This window comes from Orycteropus afer, unplaced genomic scaffold (genome assembly GCF_000298275.1).
Source record: "Orycteropus afer afer isolate SDZICR_OR568_19922 unplaced genomic scaffold, OryAfe1.0 scaffold00334, whole genome shotgun sequence".
Taxonomy (NCBI): domain Eukaryota; kingdom Metazoa; phylum Chordata; class Mammalia; order Tubulidentata; family Orycteropodidae; genus Orycteropus; species Orycteropus afer.
In genome coordinates this window covers 3166600-3186505 of record NW_006921921.1, presented here as the reverse complement: position 1 = coordinate 3186505, position 19906 = coordinate 3166600, and the positions used below count along the sequence as shown (strand labels likewise).

The 19906-nt window shown below is 41.1% G+C and overlaps 1 protein-coding gene across 1 annotated transcript in view; it reads right to left on the bottom strand.

Moving 5' to 3' along the window:
• The window catches only part of HSP90B1 (heat shock protein 90 beta family member 1), an 18699-nt gene extending 7373 nt beyond the window's left edge, over nucleotides 1–11326 (bottom strand). Inside the window, exons 1-8 of the mRNA XM_007952391.2 lie at nucleotides 11278–11326; nucleotides 10243–10345; nucleotides 9187–9328; nucleotides 8611–8727; nucleotides 6855–7186; nucleotides 1834–1945; nucleotides 1460–1579; nucleotides 543–659 (exon numbers count right to left, since the gene is read on the bottom strand). Of these exons, the coding sequence (XP_007950582.1) occupies nucleotides 543–659; nucleotides 1460–1579; nucleotides 1834–1945; nucleotides 6855–7186; nucleotides 8611–8727; nucleotides 9187–9328; nucleotides 10243–10345; nucleotides 11278–11326 (1092 nt within the window). The remainder of the gene's footprint in view (nucleotides 1–542; nucleotides 660–1459; nucleotides 1580–1833; nucleotides 1946–6854; nucleotides 7187–8610; nucleotides 8728–9186; nucleotides 9329–10242; nucleotides 10346–11277) is intronic.
• Nucleotides 11327–19906: the final 8580 nt, after the last annotated feature.

Genomic DNA, 19906 nt, shown 5'->3' with positions numbered 1-19906 from the left:
AAAAATCTGTAACATGTAAGATTAAGAAGGAAAACAACAGTACTGAAATAGCTTTAAAACTATTCAAGAAACACTTTTAATAGTATGTTTTATCACATTAAATAAGTGCTTGTTTTGATTCTAACAGCCACTGTAATTCTGAAGTAGTGATGAGCACAGTAATTAAATGTACATAATAGTAATGTACTAAGGAAACCCATTACTCTCAAAGACTAGGCCTGGTGAGAGCTCAAAAGTTCAGGTAAAATTTAAAACAAAATATTTTCATAAACAAACAAAAAAGTCCAAATACACTATTTTACGTAAATGTGATTTTAATTATAAATTATTAGCTTAGTTTTTTGAACATATGACTATTTCATCTACACTCCAGAGAGAGTCATATTCTAGCTGGCCTACAGGCTCTATTGGATCTCTCATTGAGAAAAGTGATCTGGGACGGACCATCTCATTTTTCACATACTATATTCACCTTAACTAATAAGGTATATTTTGTCTACTCATTAACAACAAAGCTACTATATTCTAATAGAATTATTTACCTTTGAAAAGGATTTGTAGAAAGCTTTATATTCATCTTCTTCTACTTCTTTTGACGGTCTCTGCCATATTGGTTTGATGTCATTCATAAGCTCCCAATCCCAGACAGTTTTTTCAACCTGAAATTACAGAATTTGATTATTCTCGTCTAACCCACATTAATAGCTACCCTAGTGGTAACCAGCACTTTTCAAAAGAATATGTAAAGCATCAAAGGATGCCTGTAGTCTAGTATGGTTCCTGCCAACTGAAACAACATTTTGAAAGCAAAAACTGTTTCTCTCAATATGTAAGACTTATTATTTAATATTAAAAAGGCAATTGTTTAACATTGTAACTGATAAAAGCTAACTAGATTTATTCTTTGTTGTTTAGCTAAAACGTCATTTCTTGAAAACATGGTTTGATTTAGAGTATGTGTATTATAAAAGGACCTCTGGAGGTGCAGTGCCTAAGGCATCTGCCTGCTAACCAGGTCAGGGGTTTGAGCCTACCAGCTGCTCTGTGGAAGGAAGATGGGGCAATCTACTTTTGTAAAAATTTACCACCTCGGAAACCCTTTGGGGATTGCTATGAGTCGGAATCGAGTTGATGGCACTGAATTTCTTTTTAATATCTTATAAAGAACTCCAATACTCCACCTTAATTGTTCCTCAAAAACCACCATGAGTAATTCTCTTACTCTAAGCCAGAGTCCTCCACATGAAAAGGATGCAGAAAGCCTTTTAGATTTTAAAACCCACAACACATTTTAAGCTACCAGTCCTAGGCAGTATGTGTCAGAAAACATCATAAAAATGCCATGTTTGCTTTTTAAGCCTTTCTTGAGGAGAAAAAAGAAACAGAGGCTTTGTTTTTAAAAGCTGGCCCTATCTATCAACTTCCCACAATCAGTCCTTGTATTACAAACTACACTTACCTTTTTAGTTTTAGGTTTCTTTTCTTCGTCTTCCTCTTTCACAGCAGCTTCATCATCAGATTCTTCCTTTTCCTCTTTTGTGGATTCTTCTTCTTCCACAGGCTCCTCGACAGTTTCAGTCTGTCGAAGTAGAATTATGGTTAAGTTCATATGTTTAATAATACTGACACAGTCTACAGAACGTGAAATATAACTACAACTTTGTTAAAACAGCTTTTCAGGTAGAAAACAGTATCCTGAACTGAAAGATTCGCATTTAACCTTCATTAACTGTTAAGTATTGAAAAAAAGAGGCAAGGAAACATAGATTTCGTAATTATTCCTTAGGCATATGGTTGAAGGTAATACACGTAAAATTATCAATACAGATTTACCTTGCTGCTCCATACATAAATGGGAAAGTTTATAAACTGTGAATATTTTTTGACAAGATTTTTAATTGTATCCAATTCAAGGTAATCAGATGCTTCTTCTTTTAGAACAAGGCTGCAAAAAAAAAAAAAAAAAAGACATTTACAGAGACAACCACAGTTTAGAAAATTTGATTATAAATTTGAATATCTCCATGTCAACACTAATAGCAGGCAGTTCTATGTAATCCAGGATATCCCTCATTACTCATTAAAAACTCTTTCTCCATCACCAATAAAAGTTTGTGAGCTGAATTCAACAAATACAGGTGTGCAGAAAGGAAAGAATCTTCTTTGTATTCCTCAGGTAGAGAATGTCCTTCATTCCAAATAGAACAAGAAAAGGTTCTCAATCTTCAGAATATGTTGTGCTTTTACATTTAAGGATTTAAAATTTTAAGATAGTTCAAGGTGAGAAAGCAGTGGAAAAGAATGGAGTTAGATGTTCTCCAATAGCTCTTACTCTGGTACTTGAAAAATCAAATGATTACTATAGTAGACAGCTATATTAATTAATAAAAATGTGTTCCTTAAAAATAAGCAGAAAGGAGTGTACCCAAGACCACATATAGGCTGGCAGACAATGGTCCTATAAGTGTATTTGTATGATCTGAATTCCCAGGTGTATAGTAGAGCTGCCAAGGTACAAGGTTGTAGTCACAGTGAGTAGTTGAACTGCGGGCTTGGGACCATAGTCGCAGGGGACATCAAGCTTAACTGGCATAACATACTACACAAAACACTGTTCCACCTCCTACTTTGGTGAGTAGCAACTGGGATCTTAAAAGTTTGCAAGCAGCCATCTAGATGCAATGATGGGTCTCTCCTCATCCAGAGCAAAGAAGAACGAAGAAAACCAAAATTCATGGAAACAATTAGTCCTAGTGACTGGTACACCATGCGATCCGCAGCCTATACGACTATGAGACCAGAAGCACTAGAAGATGGTGCCCCGCTACCACTGTCAACCACTCAGAGGGGGAATCTATGTAGGAGATCCTGGATAGAAAGGGAGAACAATGTGGAACAAAACTCAAAATCACTTAGGGGGAAAAAAAAAAAAAGAGGGACCAGGTTTGCTGGTCTTATAGAGCCTGATGGAACCACTGAGACTATGGCTCCTAGTTGCCCTTTAGGTCTGGAATTAAACCCACTCCAGTGACTGCCAGCCAAACAAAAGACAGGCATATGAGCTGAACATTTACATTAGGTGGATACACTCCTTGGAGAGATCAATCATGGGAGAACAGAAGGGCTGGGTACACACAGGGAGACAGCTTAGGCAGCAGCAGTGCATGGGAGGGAAGGATATAGGAAAGAAGTAACTATGGGGAGGACGTAGGAGGGGAGGTGTTGCATTGTAAATTGTAAATCTGTAAATTGTAGTCAATGTCATGAGACATAGTGTATGTGAACTGCTGTATGGAAAGTGAATTTGCTCTGTTAATTTTCACCCAAATCACAATTAAAAAAAAAAACAAAAAACCTCAGAAAGTTAATTACTGTTCAAATCTACGCTATCCAAAATGGCAGCCATCAGTTACACAAGGCTATTCACACTTAAATTAATTTAGAATTCAATTCCATAGCCAAACTGGCACATTTGAAGTGCTCAATATTCACATCTGCTTAGTGGCTTCCACATTAGACAGCAGATACATAACATTTCCATCAATCACAAACCATTTTATTGACCAGGGATGGTTTAAATAGTTTCAATACTGATAAATGTAGCATTACTTACTCTTCTTTACTGTCCCTTCTGCATATCCCTCTCCAACCCAATAACCAATCACACATATACTTTAAAATACAGCAGGTATCTTGATGTTTGTGCTTGCAACAACTGTGGGGAATGGTGTGTCCTCAAGAGGCTTATAGTTTAGTGGTACATGCCAACATGTAGACAGGCCATGAACACACAGCCTCACGAGGTGACTAGGTCTCTGGTCTCAAGAGTTTATAAGTGCTGTTTAGAAATCTTAGAGGCACAGAGTTCAGTAAATGACATCTAGACAAGGGATCAACAGTACTTCTTACAGAACCCAAGTTTTACTGGGACACAGCCTCACTCATGCTTCTGTTGCTGTCTATGGCTACTTCCAAGCTACAACAGCAAAGTTGTGATATGTGACAGAGACCATCTGGCCCACAACCCTAATATTTACTAGCTGGTCCTTTAAAATCAGCCAAAGTGTGTTAACACCTAATCTAGATTAAGAAAAATAGTTTTGGAACTTTCAAAAACAGAAATGGAACCTGAGGCCACGGCAATGGCTAAGATTGCTGGCGGAACACAAGATAGAAATGCATTAAAGTGTAACTTAGAGAGTAACATTTAAGATATGAACAAAGGAAAGACAAAAGATAAGTGAGATCAAAGAAGCTAGGAGCTTGGTGGGACTGTTTTAGTGAATGAGCTAAACTAACATTTTCTTGGAGCTAGCCAACTCATGGCAACCCCATGTGCACTGGATCAAAATACTGCTGGTCCTGGGCCATCACCAGCTGGGGACGGGATCAGCGACCCACAGTTTTCACTGGTTCAATTTCAGAAGTTGATCACCAAGCCTTTCTTCCTAGCCTCAGTCTGTAAACCCCGCTGAAACCTGTTCAGCATCCAGTGAGAGAGGGGTGGTGGCTGCACATTAGGTACACTGGCCAGGAATCAAACCTCCGTTTCCTACATGGAAAGTGAGGATCCTACCACTGAACCATGAAGGCCCTCAAGAGCGTAGAATGCAAATACTGAAGAAAACATGAGAAAAACTTAAACATTCACTGGTTAAACAAGGATTACTTTTTAGTCAAGGATTCCAGGACTTATGTCAATGGAAATGCTGTAGATAAAGTCAAAACTCAATGGGCTAGACGTGAACAGAAGATGAAGTAGCAGCAAAGGCAAGTACCCATTTTTAAGCAGCTCAATTATAAAGCTATAGAAGAAAAGAGCAAATGCAGTAGATGATGGAAGAGGCTATAGCGCCATTTTTCTCCACAGACCTGAGAATGTTCCCACTCATGGGAAGCAGAGGCTGAGTAAACGATGGGGAAGGGATTCATTCATGCTTAGTCTCTAGTAAGAGGAAAGGTACAGATCAGAAGTAGATGGACTAACATTAGAAACAAATGTAGAACACTCCTCACAGTACGAAGAGTAGAAGCAATTATACCAGTTAACAAGGCTGGTGGTACAAATCCACCAGCTACTTCTTGGAAGGAAGACTGGGCATAGTGATAACTGCCTCGGAAACCCAAGAAGGGGTCGCTGTAAGTTGGATCTGACTCGATGGCAGCGAGTTTGGTTTTCGTTTTTTTTCCAACATTGCCAGATGTCAAACACTTCTATGGTTTAATTTAATCCTCACAAAGCTCTCAAAAGATAACAGCTGCAGCTAAATTAGGGTAGGGAACAGAAGGAATAGGTAGGAAACTGAGTTTTCTATAGGCTTTTCTTTTTAATAGTTAAATATGAGATCAAGCATATGTGGCAAGTTCTTGACCACATCATTTCCCTGCTTTTCTGCCCCCTTTTTCCTTCGGTCACTAAGGACTTTCAGTTCCTCAATTATACCATCATGCCTGCCTGCCTCTGGAACTTCAACAAAACACACTGTTCTTGCTGTAATTCTTGCCTGCTAGATTATCTGTCTTCCTATCTTTCCCTATTGGTACTCAACCTAACATCACTATTCTCAAAAAGTGTGTTGTAATCTTTTTCCCGAGAAACTAGTGTCCCTTAGCTGCTTCTCTGGCATTTGTTACTCTGAAATAATTTCCTATTTCTCTTCTTCATTAGAGTGAACCCTGTAAAACCAGGGACTACATCAGTTTTATTCGCCATTGTAGTCTTAAACTCTAATACATAATAGTTTCTCAAATGAGAACTTAATTGAGTGAATGATAGGATAGCAAGACTTTTAAAAGAAAGGGAAAGTCTTGCAAGTTTCTTTTATAGATACACATGCTAAGGACATAAAACTGCCGATTACCCTTCCAAAATCAAAACCAAACCAAACTCATTGCCGTGGAGTTGGATCCCACTTATAGTGACCCCTCCTTGGGTTTCCAGGTGGTATCACTATGGAAGTAGATTGCCCAATCTTTCCTTCCGAGGAGTAGCTGGTGGGTTTGAACCGCCAGCCTTCTCATTAGCAGTCAAATGCCTTAGGCACTACACCACCAGAGCTCACTGATTACCCTTAATCATTCATATTTAGGCTCTGGAGATGGAGCAGAGAACAAAATGCCCGCTTTCATGGAGCTTCCGTCCAGATAACCTTTCCCTTAGCATCTTTTTAGTTAGAGATCTGGCTTATCTATAGTTTTCTAACACCCAGACCAGTATGGCAAATCCAGAAGGCACTAACATATAACTGTTAGTACCTGATGCCTAATGAGATTGGGAGATGTGAATGTTAATTAACAAAGGCAGGGAAAGGTAAATTAGAAACAAATTGGCAAAAACGTAGTCATTTAATTAGACTTCAGAGGAACATCTGTGACAGTGAAGATAGGAAATTTACCTTCTGGCCTTAATTGGTCAAAATAATAGGCACAGGCTTCTTTACTACTCGAAAATTTAAAACCCCGTAATGTTGGGAAAATTTTAAACTATGAGTCAAGGGAAAAAAAAAAAGGAGATGCAGACACATTCTCTTAAGTGGCAAGTTTGGACAAGTTATCTAACCTTTGAAATGTGTATTTATCTCTATGATGGGATAGTTAAAAAAGAAAAAAAGGCAAAAAGCCTATCTACTTCAGTGTTACAACCATGAACAGATACTGGGCACGGCATCTGTATCATCAACACAAAAAACAGTCAACAGCTTAAAAGGAATCTCAACTCAAATTTAAAAAATGTCTTAACTATCCTCCCAAGAAAAATATTCATTAACTTCCCTCAAGGCTCTTACTTCTACTACCTATTCTCTCCAACAGGTATCCCAGACTATTAATTCCTACTAGAAATTAGTAATACTCACGTAATTGTGGTTCCCCGTCCTAGAGTGTTTCCTCTTGGGTCAGCAATTACAGAAAATTCATTGGAGTCGGATTCCCAGATGTGCTGGGTATCATTGTTGTGTTTAGATGTGACAATGACCTTATCTGCCACAAGGAAGGCAGAATAGAAACCCACACCAAACTGGCCGATCAATTCGGAAGTTGACTGGCCATCTTCTTGTGCCTCAGTCATCTTGTTTAAAAACTCGCTTGTCCCAGATTTGGCTATGGTACCCAGGTTTTTAACCAACTCTTCCCTGGTCATTCCAACACCAGTATCTGTGACATGTAGCAGGTTCTTCTCCTTGTCACACTAAAATCAAGACAACAAGTATTAAGCCTGCTTTATACAGAATGCCAAATAAATGCATGTGAGCTATATAAACTGAGAATTCTCATACAGAAAATTAAATGGAGATATTTTCCTCTATACAATATTTTATGATCTTTCCAAAGGCACATTTTGAAGTATAAACATTTTTCTTTATACGAGAAGCTCTTCTTTGATCTAAACTGTGCTAGTACACTTTATAGTTCAATGATTTAAAAAAAAAAAAAAAAGAACAAGACTTTGATGTTCAGCACTTTGCTATGAAGTACTTTCAATATGGAAAGGGCAGAGACTGACCTAACAAAATAAAGAAAAAACAAATTTTTTTTATGTTTTGCCTATTTCTAATAGGAAAGAAAAGGACCCAAAATGTGAATGATTGCTGTATTTCACCTGTGATGATCAAGGTTCACTAAAGATTCCCAGATCTCTGACTTCCAGGCTCATAGTAGATTGTACTTGGTCCATTTATAGTTGGGTGAGGCCATGTGACTAATTCTAGCCAGTAAGTGGGAGTCATGAGTGCTGCTTTCAGGCCAGAGCCTTTAATTGGTGTGAGACCCTCCAGAGCTCTCCCTGTACCATGGCAACCAGCTACACTCCAGATGGCGGCTGCTCAATCAGCCTGTGTCCTAGAGTGAGGATGAGGCAGAGTAAAGACCACAGCTAGCTTCTGATTGATGATTTAAGCCACAAGATGGCTAAGTTTTTCTGTAATGGGCCAGAGAATACTTTAGGCTTCTGTGGGCTATATAAGGAGCTCTGGTGGCATAGTGCCTAAGGCATGTGACTGCTAACCAGAAGGTTGGCAGTTCAAATCCACCAGCCACTCCACAGAAGGGAAATTGGGCAATCAACTTCCATAAAGATTTACTACCTTGGAAACACAAAGAGGGTCGCTATGTTGGAACAGACTCAATGGCAGTGAGTTTGGTTTTGGTTTGGTGGGCTATATGGGCTTATTTGCAACTACTAAATTCTGCTGTTACAGCACAAAAACAGCCCATAACCAAAAACCCACTGCCGTTGCTTCGATTCCAACTTAATAACCACCCTTCAGGACACAGCAGGATTGCCCCTTAGGGTTTCCAAAATCTTTATGGAAGCAGACTGCCTCATCTTTCTCCTGAGGAGCGGTTGGTGGGTTCAAACCACCAACCTTTTGGTTAACAGACGAATGCTTTAACCACTGCACTCCCAGATAATCTATAAATAAAAAGGCATGCCTGTGTTCCAGTAAAACTTGATTTACAAAAAAACAGGTCATAGGATGGATTTGGCCTCCTGATTTAAGCCACTGAGATTTGGAAGTTGTTACCGTAGTATAACCTAGCTAACGGCACTGATATGGATTCTGTATCTCTAACGATTCTTTTTACTTTAAAAGCAAAATGTTTTAATCTTACCTTAATTTTGACTGTTAGTTCCTCATTTCCAGAAAGAGCATTTTCATCAGTTAGTGATATTAGCCTTATCTTATCCAAAGCATCAGAAGCATTTGAAATCAGTTCTCTCAGGAAAATCTAAGTGGAAGCCAGATTGAAGACACTTAGATTAGCCTCTAGATACTCAGGACACTGAATTTCATGTCAAATGCATTTATTTCTCTTCTTCACTCAAGGAACAGCGTTCCCTGTAATACTCTCTTGGTAAAAACAGATACAGCTCTTTACACAAAGGACTACAGCAACTACAAGGGATGTCTGAACTGATAACGGTAAAACTCTATTCTACCAGTGATCTTTATGTATGCAACAAGTGAGGCTCAGTTTGTGTGACTATTTTTAAGACTCGGGACTACTTAACATCTCCCATTCACCTCCCCAAACAATAAGTATCTGGTTAGCAATCCTTATACATACCAAATATTTAAGTTTCACTCACTAGTTAAATGGAATTACTATGAAAGTAAATTTACTGTAAGAATAGATAAGTATGCTACATACAGAGATAAAATATTACCTTAACCATATGTTGCTTACCTCTTTGTTTTTATACAATGAATTGATGATAAGTTTCATCATTCTGTTAACTTCAGCTTGGAAGGCAAACTTTTCAGATTTCTCTCTAAGTTCTCTTATTTGGGATGCATTTAATCCATCCAACTGAATAGCTTCTTCCTCTCTGAGGACATTAAGTTAGATAAGTAAATACTGCACTTAGTTCCTTACAAAAACATCAGACTGTGATGAGAACACAAGCAGCCTCTGATATATGTCTTGAGGGTTAAAAGGGTAAAATAGAAACCTTTATAAAATATTACTAATTCTCATCTCATTATTATTTTTACACAGCATGCTTCCTTTAACACTCAGTTGGAAATACTCAGTTCTTAAAATTACCAAGAAAAATAAACCCAACCTTCCTCTCCTAAAGGGGAGCTCTGGTGGCATAGTGCCTAAGGCATTTGACTGCTAACCAAAAGGCTGGTGGTCCAAACCCACCAGCCACTCCTGAGAAGGAAGATTGGGCAATCTGAATTTATTGGGCCGTAGTGATATCACCTTGGAATCCAAGGAGGGGTCAGAGTTGGATCTGACTCGAGGACACTATGTTTGAGTTTGGTTTTGGGTTTTTTTTTTTTGGTCAAAAAGTCTGAGGCCTAATATAAAACATTGCTTAACGGACAGAAATCCTATTTTCTAAACTACAATATGTGCACACACTAAATGAGCTGAGGACACAACCCACTGAAGGTGTTTTCTAAGGTCTTAGGAAGTGTATGGTGCTAGTAGTGGGCAACGTAGTTATCAAAACTGTTTTCAAAGGAATTAATTCAATTTCTCTCACTCATTTCTAAAGGCAGGCGATGCTGGATATAATGGTATCAGGAGATACTTAGGTACACACATATTTTAGGTATTTAAACTCATGGAGTGTTATGCTTTATCTCACCACGAGTTGGAATTAGACTCAATGCCAACTAACAACACTTTATCTAGTACCCTTGGAAGAGTTACAAAAGCAGCTACTGTATCCCACAGCGTTTATCAGAAAGTCACAAGGGCTTAGCTGTATAGTTTCAAATGAACACGAACCTCTGTACCACTTCATCATCCGTCCTAGAGCCTTCTCTGCTTTTACCCAAATCCTCTTCTACGGTACCCTCCACATCGACTTCATCATCTGCTTGGACAGACCCTGAAGGAAGATTTAACACCAGAAAACTCTTTACTGTTGCTTCCCGTACTCGTCAGAAGGAATGTGATCAAACAGGGCAAGGGTAGCAGAGGATGCAAAATTCAGATGGCAAATACGGGAGGTGGGGATGGAAGACTGGAGCCACTATTTAAATACCCGATGGAAACCCAAGTCATTACATTTCTTATTTAAGTCCAAATACTGAGGTCCCCCAGTAGATGAAGAAATAAGAAGACACCCATTGCGTTTAAACTATGGCCCTCCAATTCTCGCAAATAACGTCTAGCCGATTGAAACCAGGTCCTTTCTACATCCACGTGTTGCGTTCGCTAGCCCAGACAAGGCCTCCAAACTGACCAAGCCAACCCTCAGGTCTTGGTTTTCACAGGTCACAATATAAACAAGATTTCTGCAACCTCTGGCGAGGGGAAATGAAATGGGACCCGGGGGGGTTGAGAAGCGAAAGAGATATCAAGGATCTGGCGCCAGAAAAATTGAAACAAACAAGCAGACATGTCCTTTTGCCCCATGGGCTCAAGGCCCCAAGCTCCCGAGTCCAGCATCTAAAAAAGGAAACGTGCGTTCGCGAGAAGTCCAAAGACTGGGGACCGGGGTCCTCAAACTCAGGTTGTCAAAGGGCGCAGCAACTGACAAAAGTCCTCTACAATGTTCCCGGGTGAGACGAAGCGTCAGAGACGCCCCACCAAAAGGTAGCTGAGCTCTCCAGGCGCGGATACTATTAGATTATAAGGAGATTTAAATGACTTTGTTTTCATTTCCAGAGGAAGAGAGCAAATTAAATCCCCTGGGTATCTTTCGAGGAAAGGAGATCGCCCCCCGTCCCTCCTTTTTAACGCCCCCGAACCTTCCAGAAGCGACTGCGCTTGAGCAGGGAAGGCATCGGGGGGCGCCTGCTTTCGCAGATCACTCACCGAAGGTCAGTAGGACGCAGCAGAGGCCCAGCACCCACAGGGCCCTCATGGCGCGCGGACGGCAAGAGATCTCAAGTCCCCTTAGATCGCAGGAGCTGCCTCCACCCCCTCACCACCGGGCTTAGAGTGTCACACCTCAAGCCGCGGTCCGCCCACTACCCTCCAAGCAGGCCCGGCTGCTTTTCACCCCCACTCCTCGCGGGAGGGGGACGGGAAACACGAACCCGCCAATCACACGGCACCACGCACCGCGTGTACCCAATGGGGACTCGTCGGGGGGACTGCCGTCCACCAATCGGAGCTGCCCAGGTGCGGTGTCCGATGCCCGAAGCGTGTCTCCTTCCGATTGGTCATACATAGCGTGTTTTCTCCAATCAAATGGCTCCGCGGGCCCCTTACATGCGGGACTGCCCCTTTGCTTGGGAATCTTTGGCCTCTAACGGAAACCGCCCAATAAACGTAAGCGCGCAACACCTCCATCCTTTGAGCGGTCGCGTAGAACTACTTCCGGTTCCTAGAGCGCGTTTACTCCGTGACCAAGGGAAACGGTATCCATGGCAACGCGTTCTTTCCCTTTTCCCGTCTACGCATGGAATCGCGTTGTTAGTGATTCTAGCGCAACTTTTCGCACCCGTCTTACTACTTGGCGGTGCTTCTCCGAAAAGAGAAACACGTGAGGGCTTGAAAATCCCGAGCGCTTTTAGATGAGGTGGCGATAAACTACAGTTCCCAGCATGCAATGTACTACGAGTTCAGTGTAACGAATGCTGGGAATTGCAGTCTGTGGCCTGCTGCGTAGTTTGGCTTTCACACTTCCACAGGAAGGTTTTGCGGTAACTCTGCTGTGTGTTTTAGACTCAACATCTCCTGATTGTGTTAGAGATCTGTGCCTATTCCGGAAATCTCCAGTGTACACAAGCTTGGCCACGGCCGCCCTATAGTCCAAGGGTTCGATCTCTCAGTGTCTGGGCTCCACTTCAGGTTCGTGGACATGTGTTTCCGAATCTTTTTTCACGCGTCGCTTAGGCGGCTTGAGTCTTCACTGGCTCTCCGTGGTCCGGTTTACAGAAGCTGGGGTGGTAGGCTTTTATCCCTACCTGAGGCAAATCATGAACCACTTTGATGCTCTGTACTCCTGCGTAAAATGCAGAGGCGGTGACCGGGTTTACTGCGTGGTGGTAAAGTCCATTATAGTACAGAAAAGGAAGCAGCTTAGTTTAACCGGTCCAGGAGGGTAACACCTGCGAATATTTGAAAGCAAAACCTGTGGTGCTGCAAATGAACAAAAGTGTACAGGTTTGTAACTTCCTTGAAGGACCCTGTCGGTGTTGGAAAGACACAGGGGGAAAAAAAAAAAAAAAGAACAGGTGTCTTTCCTGTGAGGGAAACTCCTCACAATAAGCTGCGAAATATTTTCGACGTCCTCTTTCTCTTGTCTTTACTTCGCATCTCACGCTTTCCTCAATATACACACCATTCTTATCGCTTCTTCTAGGAAAACGGATCAAATTTGTTTTCAGAAAATTGTATGTATTCCTAAAGACAAGCTTTTCAGTAACTGCCTCTCATAATCTTTTACAACTTCCCCTATTCGGATTTGTCTGTCTTGGTTCTGTGGTTGGTGTTTACACATTGTGGTGATGCTTTATTTACATCTGCCCAAATCACCTACACTTGTTACTAGTAAGCAAAGCATAGCTTACAAGAATGTTTTACGCTGTTGCGCTCGCAGCCTCCCTCCCCTTCCTCTCCTTTGCTGTGTACCAGGAGTGTGAATTACATTCAGAAATCTCAAAATACTTGCTCTTTTAAATTCTTCTTTAAAAAAAAAAAAAAAACACTAAAAGTTGAGTTCCTTCTTTTTTCTGCATTTCACAGCTCAACTTCATCTTTTTCTCTGCTTGTGAACAAGTGAGCAACCAGTTCTGAAACTGCAGATTACATTAGCTGGCCTGTGGTAGGTAATTCATGCTGCACCTGGAGGGAACTGAGAGTGATACGTGCAGTCTAAAATAGAGCTATGCCTGTGAGTAGGCCTTTCTGCAGATGATGGTAGAAATTCAGGAGGCAGGCAGAGCACAGTAGGCTGGCAGAAGATGGCTGGTTGTTGCCTGTTTAGCTCTGCCCCTTTAAAATGCTTTTGGAGGTTCCTGGCTGGGCATCCTGTAAAAGGCATGGTCAATGTCTTAGTTTCTTAGTGCTTCTGTAACAGAAAAACCACAGTGGGTGACTTTGATAAACAGATTTATTTTCTCACAATTTAGGAAGCTAGAAGGCCTAATCCAAGGCACTGGCTCTAGGGGAAAGCTCTGTCTCTGTTAGCTTGGGAGGAGGGTCTTTGTCCTTTCAGCTTCAGGTCCTTGGTTCCTTGGCCATCTTCATGGCATGTCTGTCTGTCTTCCTTGTTTGCTCTTACATCTGTGCCTTTTATATCTCAAAAGTGATTGACTTAAGACACGCTCTTCACTGATACACCCTCATTAAAATAACAACCCCATCAAACCAAACCCACTGCCATCGAGTCGTTTCTGACTAATAGTGACCCCCATTGAGTTTCCAAGTCTGTAAATCTTTACGAAGCAAACTGTGTTGTCTTTGTTCTGTGGAGCAGCTGGTGGGTTCAAACTGCTGACCTTTTAGTTAGCTGTTGAATGTCTTAGCCACTGTGCCATTAGAGCTCCTTTTAAAATAATAAAGACAAGCCTATTCCCAGATAGGATTATATCTATATGTATAAGACAAAAACAAAAAACCAAACTCACTGCCATTGAGTCTGTCCTGACTCCTAACAACCCCTCCTTGGGTTTCTGAGGTGGTATCTCTACGGAAGTAGATTGCCCAATGTGGTAGTTAAGTTTGTGTGTCAACTTGGTTGGGCCCGGTTGAGTGGCTGGGCAGCTGGATATAGTATTCCCCATGATGCGACTGGTAATCAACTCCATGGTGGAATCTACCACAAACAGCTGAGTAGCTGCCTTAGAGATGTGGTCTGTTTCCTGTATATAAGGAGAAGCCTTGGGGAATGGTCTCTAGCTTATGGCACACTTGAACCCCGCATGCAGCCATGGTGTTGTTCAGCCACCTGCCATGCCCTGCTGATCTTGGGACTTTCAATGGGCTTGAATTAATGGCCTGCTGTGTGGTTTGGTAACATCAGGATTGTGCCTTTTTACTTGTCAGCCTTGGGCTTGTAAGCCTCAGCAGCCAGCAGCTGCTGGATCTGATTCCCTGGTTTCCTAATTTCCAGTGCACCGGGAGCAGGAGATGGAGCTAAAGCCTCCAAACTGAAGTTGAGGGGCTTTCATCCAGCCCCTAGAGCCTGGCACTTTGAACTTAAAGCCTCCAAACTGTAAGAGAATAAACTCCTGTTTGTTCAAGCCATCCCATTTGTTATATATTCCTATCAGGGTGGCACTAGGTAACCAAAACAGTCAGTCTTCCTTCTGAGGAGTGGCTAGTAGGTTTGAACTACCATTCTTCTGGTTAGCAGTCAAATGCCTTAGGCATTACACCACCAGAGCAGGGTTAGGATTTATAACATATTTTTGGAGACACAATTCAACCAGCTTTCTTGGTTCCCAGACTTGCTGTTTCTCTCTTGTGATCTTTTCAGCTCTTCTGACTCTTGATCCATTACTGCTCCTCAGTTCCAATCTTGCCCTACCTGCTGCAGGATTGACATTCCAGATGGTAACTTCAGCTCCCACCTTTGGATCTGATTGCCTGGCTTCCTAATTTCCATTTTCCCCTGTTGACACTCTATTTCCATTGGCACTACTGGAGACAGCTACCTCTGTTGTTCCTGTTAAGCTTCTTGAACAGAGGTACCCCTATCAGACAGTGCCCTACTTTGTAGGTGAATTTGGAAGGAATAAACAGGCGAAGGGGTGCAGTTAGGGGCAATGGATGGATGTAGTAGGCAGGTGTAATTCAGGAGTGGGGAGTCAGGGAGAAATCAGACTGGGGAGACCAAGGAAAGCAGATGGCATCAGAGAGCATTAAGGAATGGGGCCAGGTCCCACAGTGAATTGGTTGATTGGTTCATTTATTCACTCATTCACTTATTTATTCAGCAAGTGTTGAGGATCTGATATGTGCCAGGTATTATTGCTAGGTCCTGGGAATATGAAGAAAAGCAATAGAGATTTGGTCTCTGTATGGAATTTGAACAAATATTAACATAGAATTACATCATCAGTGCATATATCTTATTTAAACTGAAAAAAGATAAAAAGAATGACTATGAAGATGTATGAGGGAACTTTTTGGAGTGATAGAAATGTCCATGTTGATTGTGGTGGTGTTGGTTAAAATTCATCAAACTGTATACTTTAAAAGGGCAGATTTTATTATATATAACTTACACCTCATTTCAAAAAAGAAAACGAAAAAACTGTCATTCCGAACACTAAAAACCATTTCCACGAGAATCAGAAATTCTGATTGTGATGCCTGTATTGCCAATATTTGTCCATGCTTTTTGGTCTAACAATAGATAAAACTAAGTAATTGACATAAACTTTAGAAATGTAAAAGGCCTTTATTTTGAAATTCCTTTTCACTGGTGATGTGATTGTATATCCAGAAAATCCAAGATAATGTAGGAAATACATAGAATGAAGATGAGGATCTGATATATGATTGACTCTAAGATAAACATATAAAATCAGTAGTCTTACTCTCATCTTGCAATAAACAAATAGAAATTGAAATAAAAAATTCCATTCATATTAGAGACAAAAACCATAAAGTACTTAGAAATAAATTGAAGAATGACATAGCTCCAATACGAAGAAAATAATAAAATCTTGGTGAAGAATAGAAATTGAAGCATGAACTACTGATAGAAAGGCATAATCTGGGCTGGAAAGATTTATCATAAAAGTGTCAATTCTCCTAAAATTAGTATAAAAATCAATTAGCTAATTAGATATCTGAGAGCCAATTGTATGCCGGGTACTCTTTAGTCACTAGGAACACATTCATGAACCAAATAGACAAAACTCATGGAGCTTCATTTCCAGTGGAGGAGATACTAAATACCATAAGTAAATTAATAGTATGATGGCAGGAGTTAAGTGTTAGGGAAGAAAACAAGAGTAAATGATATCAGGAGTGTTGGAGGGATTTACGGGTGGAAGCTGTCGTTTTGAGTAGCACAATCAGACTAATCTTGTTGAAAAGGTGACATTTGAGCAAAAATTTGAAGAAGATGAGGGAGTTAGCCATGTAGCTATCTGGGGAGAAGGAGTTTCAACTAGAACCCAAGTGAGAACCCTGACAATATTGATGTGTGGTGATGCTGCTGCTGCTGCTGTTGCTGCTGCTGACCACGACTAAATTAGGTAAAATAATATTAAATGAAGAACTTGAGTGAGGTGCCTATGCCTGATGTATTATCTAATAATGAAGTAACAAATTACTTCAAAACTTAATGGCTTAAAACAACAAATATTTATTATCTCACACAGAATCTGTGAGTGAAAAATCTAGAAAGGCTTTGCTGGGTAGTTCTGGCTCAGGGTCTCATGAAGGTGCAGTCAAGATACTGGCCAGGTCTGCAGTCATCTAAGGCTTGACTGGGGCTGGAGGATCCACTTACATGATGGCTCATTACATAACCGTTGGCAGGAAGCATCAGTTCCTGTCTCTCATAGGGCTGCCTGAGTGTCATCACAGCATGGTAGCTGCCTTTTCCCAGAGTGAATGGTCCAAGAGAAAGCAAGGTGGGAGCCACAATGACTTTGATGACCAACCTCGGAAGTCATATACCATCATTTATGTAATACTCTAGAGGTTACGCAGACCAACCCTACTCATTGAGGGAGGAGATTACACAGATGTTAACACCAGGGGGTAGAGTTCATTGGAGTAATTTTGGAGGCTGGCTGTCACACGTAGCTGCAAGGGAAGCTGGGAAAGGTTGTATACGACATTTTCAGCTTCTTGAAAATGGATGGACTCAGAATCATAAGGTAGGGTTTTCCCCAAATACAGTATTTTAGTTACCTAGTGCTGGAGCTCTGGTAGCATAGTGGCTAAAGCACTTGACTGCTAACCAGAAGGCTGGCGGTTCAAACCCACCAGCCACTCCTCGGAAGGAAGGTTGGGCAATCCTACTTCCGTAGTGATACTGCCTCGGAAACCCAAGGAGGGGTCGCTATGAGTCGGGGCCAACTCGATGGCACATAACAACAACAACAACAACAGTGCTGCTATAACCAAAAAATTACCGCAAGCTTTAAGGAACAAAAATTTATTTTTTCACAGTTTTGGAGGTTAAAAGTCCAAATCAGAGTCCTGGTTGTGTTGATTCCTTCTGTGGGCCCTTGTCTTACTTTCTGGTGTTTGCTAGCAATTCTTTGCTTGTATTGAGTCCTCACATAATGTCCATCTTCTCTGTGTGTGTATCTGTTCTCCATGTCTGTTTTCCCTTTTTAGAAGACACTTCTTAGAAGTGATTAGATTCAGGACCCTCTCTACTCTGGTATGGCCTCATTAACATAACAAAAGCACAGTTTTCAAATAGGCTCGGTATTTATACATACAGGGGTTAAGACTTTTATGTATTTTTTGGGGATACAACTTAATCCGTAATTTATAAAAAGGGGATTTAAATGCTGCGTAGTCAAACAGAATGTTAAATGTCCACTACATTTTTGAGTACACACGTAGATCAGTGCAACAAAAGAGAGAATCCAGAAATAGATTGTTTCTTTGATATGTGACAAAAGTGGTATTTTAGTTCAGAGGGAAAAGGATAGTTTACTTCATAACTTAGGGAGGCCTTACTATTCATCTCAAGCAAAATAAAGCTGTACTCTTATACCACATAAAAAATAATCGCAATTTAGGAGAAAATAAGAGACCCCCTCCTTGGTGTGCCCCCAACTCCCCTTTTTGTCTCTCTGGCACTGTGAGGCTGCTGAACTTTGCTGAGCTTATCAGTCTTGTGCTTTCTTACCTTCTAAGAATCTTGGCTCTGTGACATAAAAATTAAAAAAAAACACCTTTAAGGGGTAAAGCAACAGAAAATGTGGGGCTCACTTCTCTAAGCTTCCCTTCTCTCTGGGATATTGCCTCCACAAATTCTGATAACTGTCTAATGCCTTCAGGTATCTTACCAGCCTCTGTAGTTCTGGTGTGAGTGTTAGTCTGCTTCAACTTGACTATCATAGTGAAAGGTAGGAGTACATGTTGATCTTTATAGTGGATGTAGAAGTCCTTGTTGTTGTTGTTAGGTGCCGTGGAGCAGTCTCCGACTCATAGCAACCCTATGTACAGCAGAACGAAACACTGCCCAGTCCTGCGTCAGCTCCATAATCCTTGCTATACTTGAGCCCATCGCTGCTGCCACCGTGTAAATCCATCTCGTTGAGGGCCTTCCCCTCTTTCATCGACCCTCCACCTTACCAAGGATGACATCCTTCTCCAGGGAATGGTCCCTTCTGACAACACAACTAAAGTATGTGAGACGAAGTCTGGCCATTCTCGCCTCCAAGGAACATTCTGGCTACACTTCCTCCAGGACAAACCTGTTAGTTCTTTTAGCAGTCCACGGTACTTCAACATTCTTCGCCAACACCACAGCTCCAAAGCATCAATTCTTCTTCATTCTTCCTTATTCATCGTCCAGCTCTTACATGCATACGAGGTGATTGAAAATACCATGGCTTGTGTCAGGCGAACCTTAGTCCTCAAGGAGACATCTTTGCTCTTCAGCACTTGAAAGAGGTCCTTTGTAGCCGATTTGCCCAGTGCTATATGTCGTCTGATGTCCTGACTGCTGCTTCCATTGGTGTCGATTATAGAACCAAGTAATGTGAAGTCTTTGACAATTTCAGTGTTTTCTCCATTTATTGTGTTGCTGCTAATAGGTCCAGTTGTGAGGATTTTTGTTTTCTTTATACTGAGGTGTAATCCATACTGCAGACTGTATTCTTCAGTCTTCATCAGTAAATGCTTCAAGTCGTCCTCACTTGTAGCAAGCAAAGTTGTGTTGTCAGCATATCGCAGTTTGTAAACGATTATTCCTCCAATCTTGATACCACATTCTTCTTCATATACTCCAGCTTCTTGGATTATTTGCTCAGCATACAGATTGAACAAGTATGGTGAAAGGATACAACCCTGACACACTCTCTTCTTGACTTTAAACCGTGTAGTGTTCCCTTTTTCTGTTTGAATGACAGCCTCCTGGTCTAGGTACAGGTTCCTCATGAGTGCAATTAAATGTTCTGGAATTCCCATTCTTCTAAATGTTATCCATAATTTGTTCTGATCTACCCGATTGAATGCTTTTGCACAGTCAATAAAACACAAGTAAACATCTTTCTGGTATTCTTTGCTTTGAGCCAAGATCCATCTGACATCAGCATTGATATCCCTCATTCTACATCCTCTTCTGAATCCAGCCTGTGCCTCTGGAAGTTCTCTGTCAATATACTGCTGCAACCGTTATTGAATTATCTTCAGCAAGATTTTACTTGTATGCAATATTAATGATGTTGTTGTTGTTGTTGTTATGTGCCGTCAAGTCGGCCCCGACTCATAGCGACCCCTCCTTGGGTTTCCGAGGCAGTATCACTACGGAAGTAGGATTGCCCAACCTTCCTTCTGAGGAGTGGCT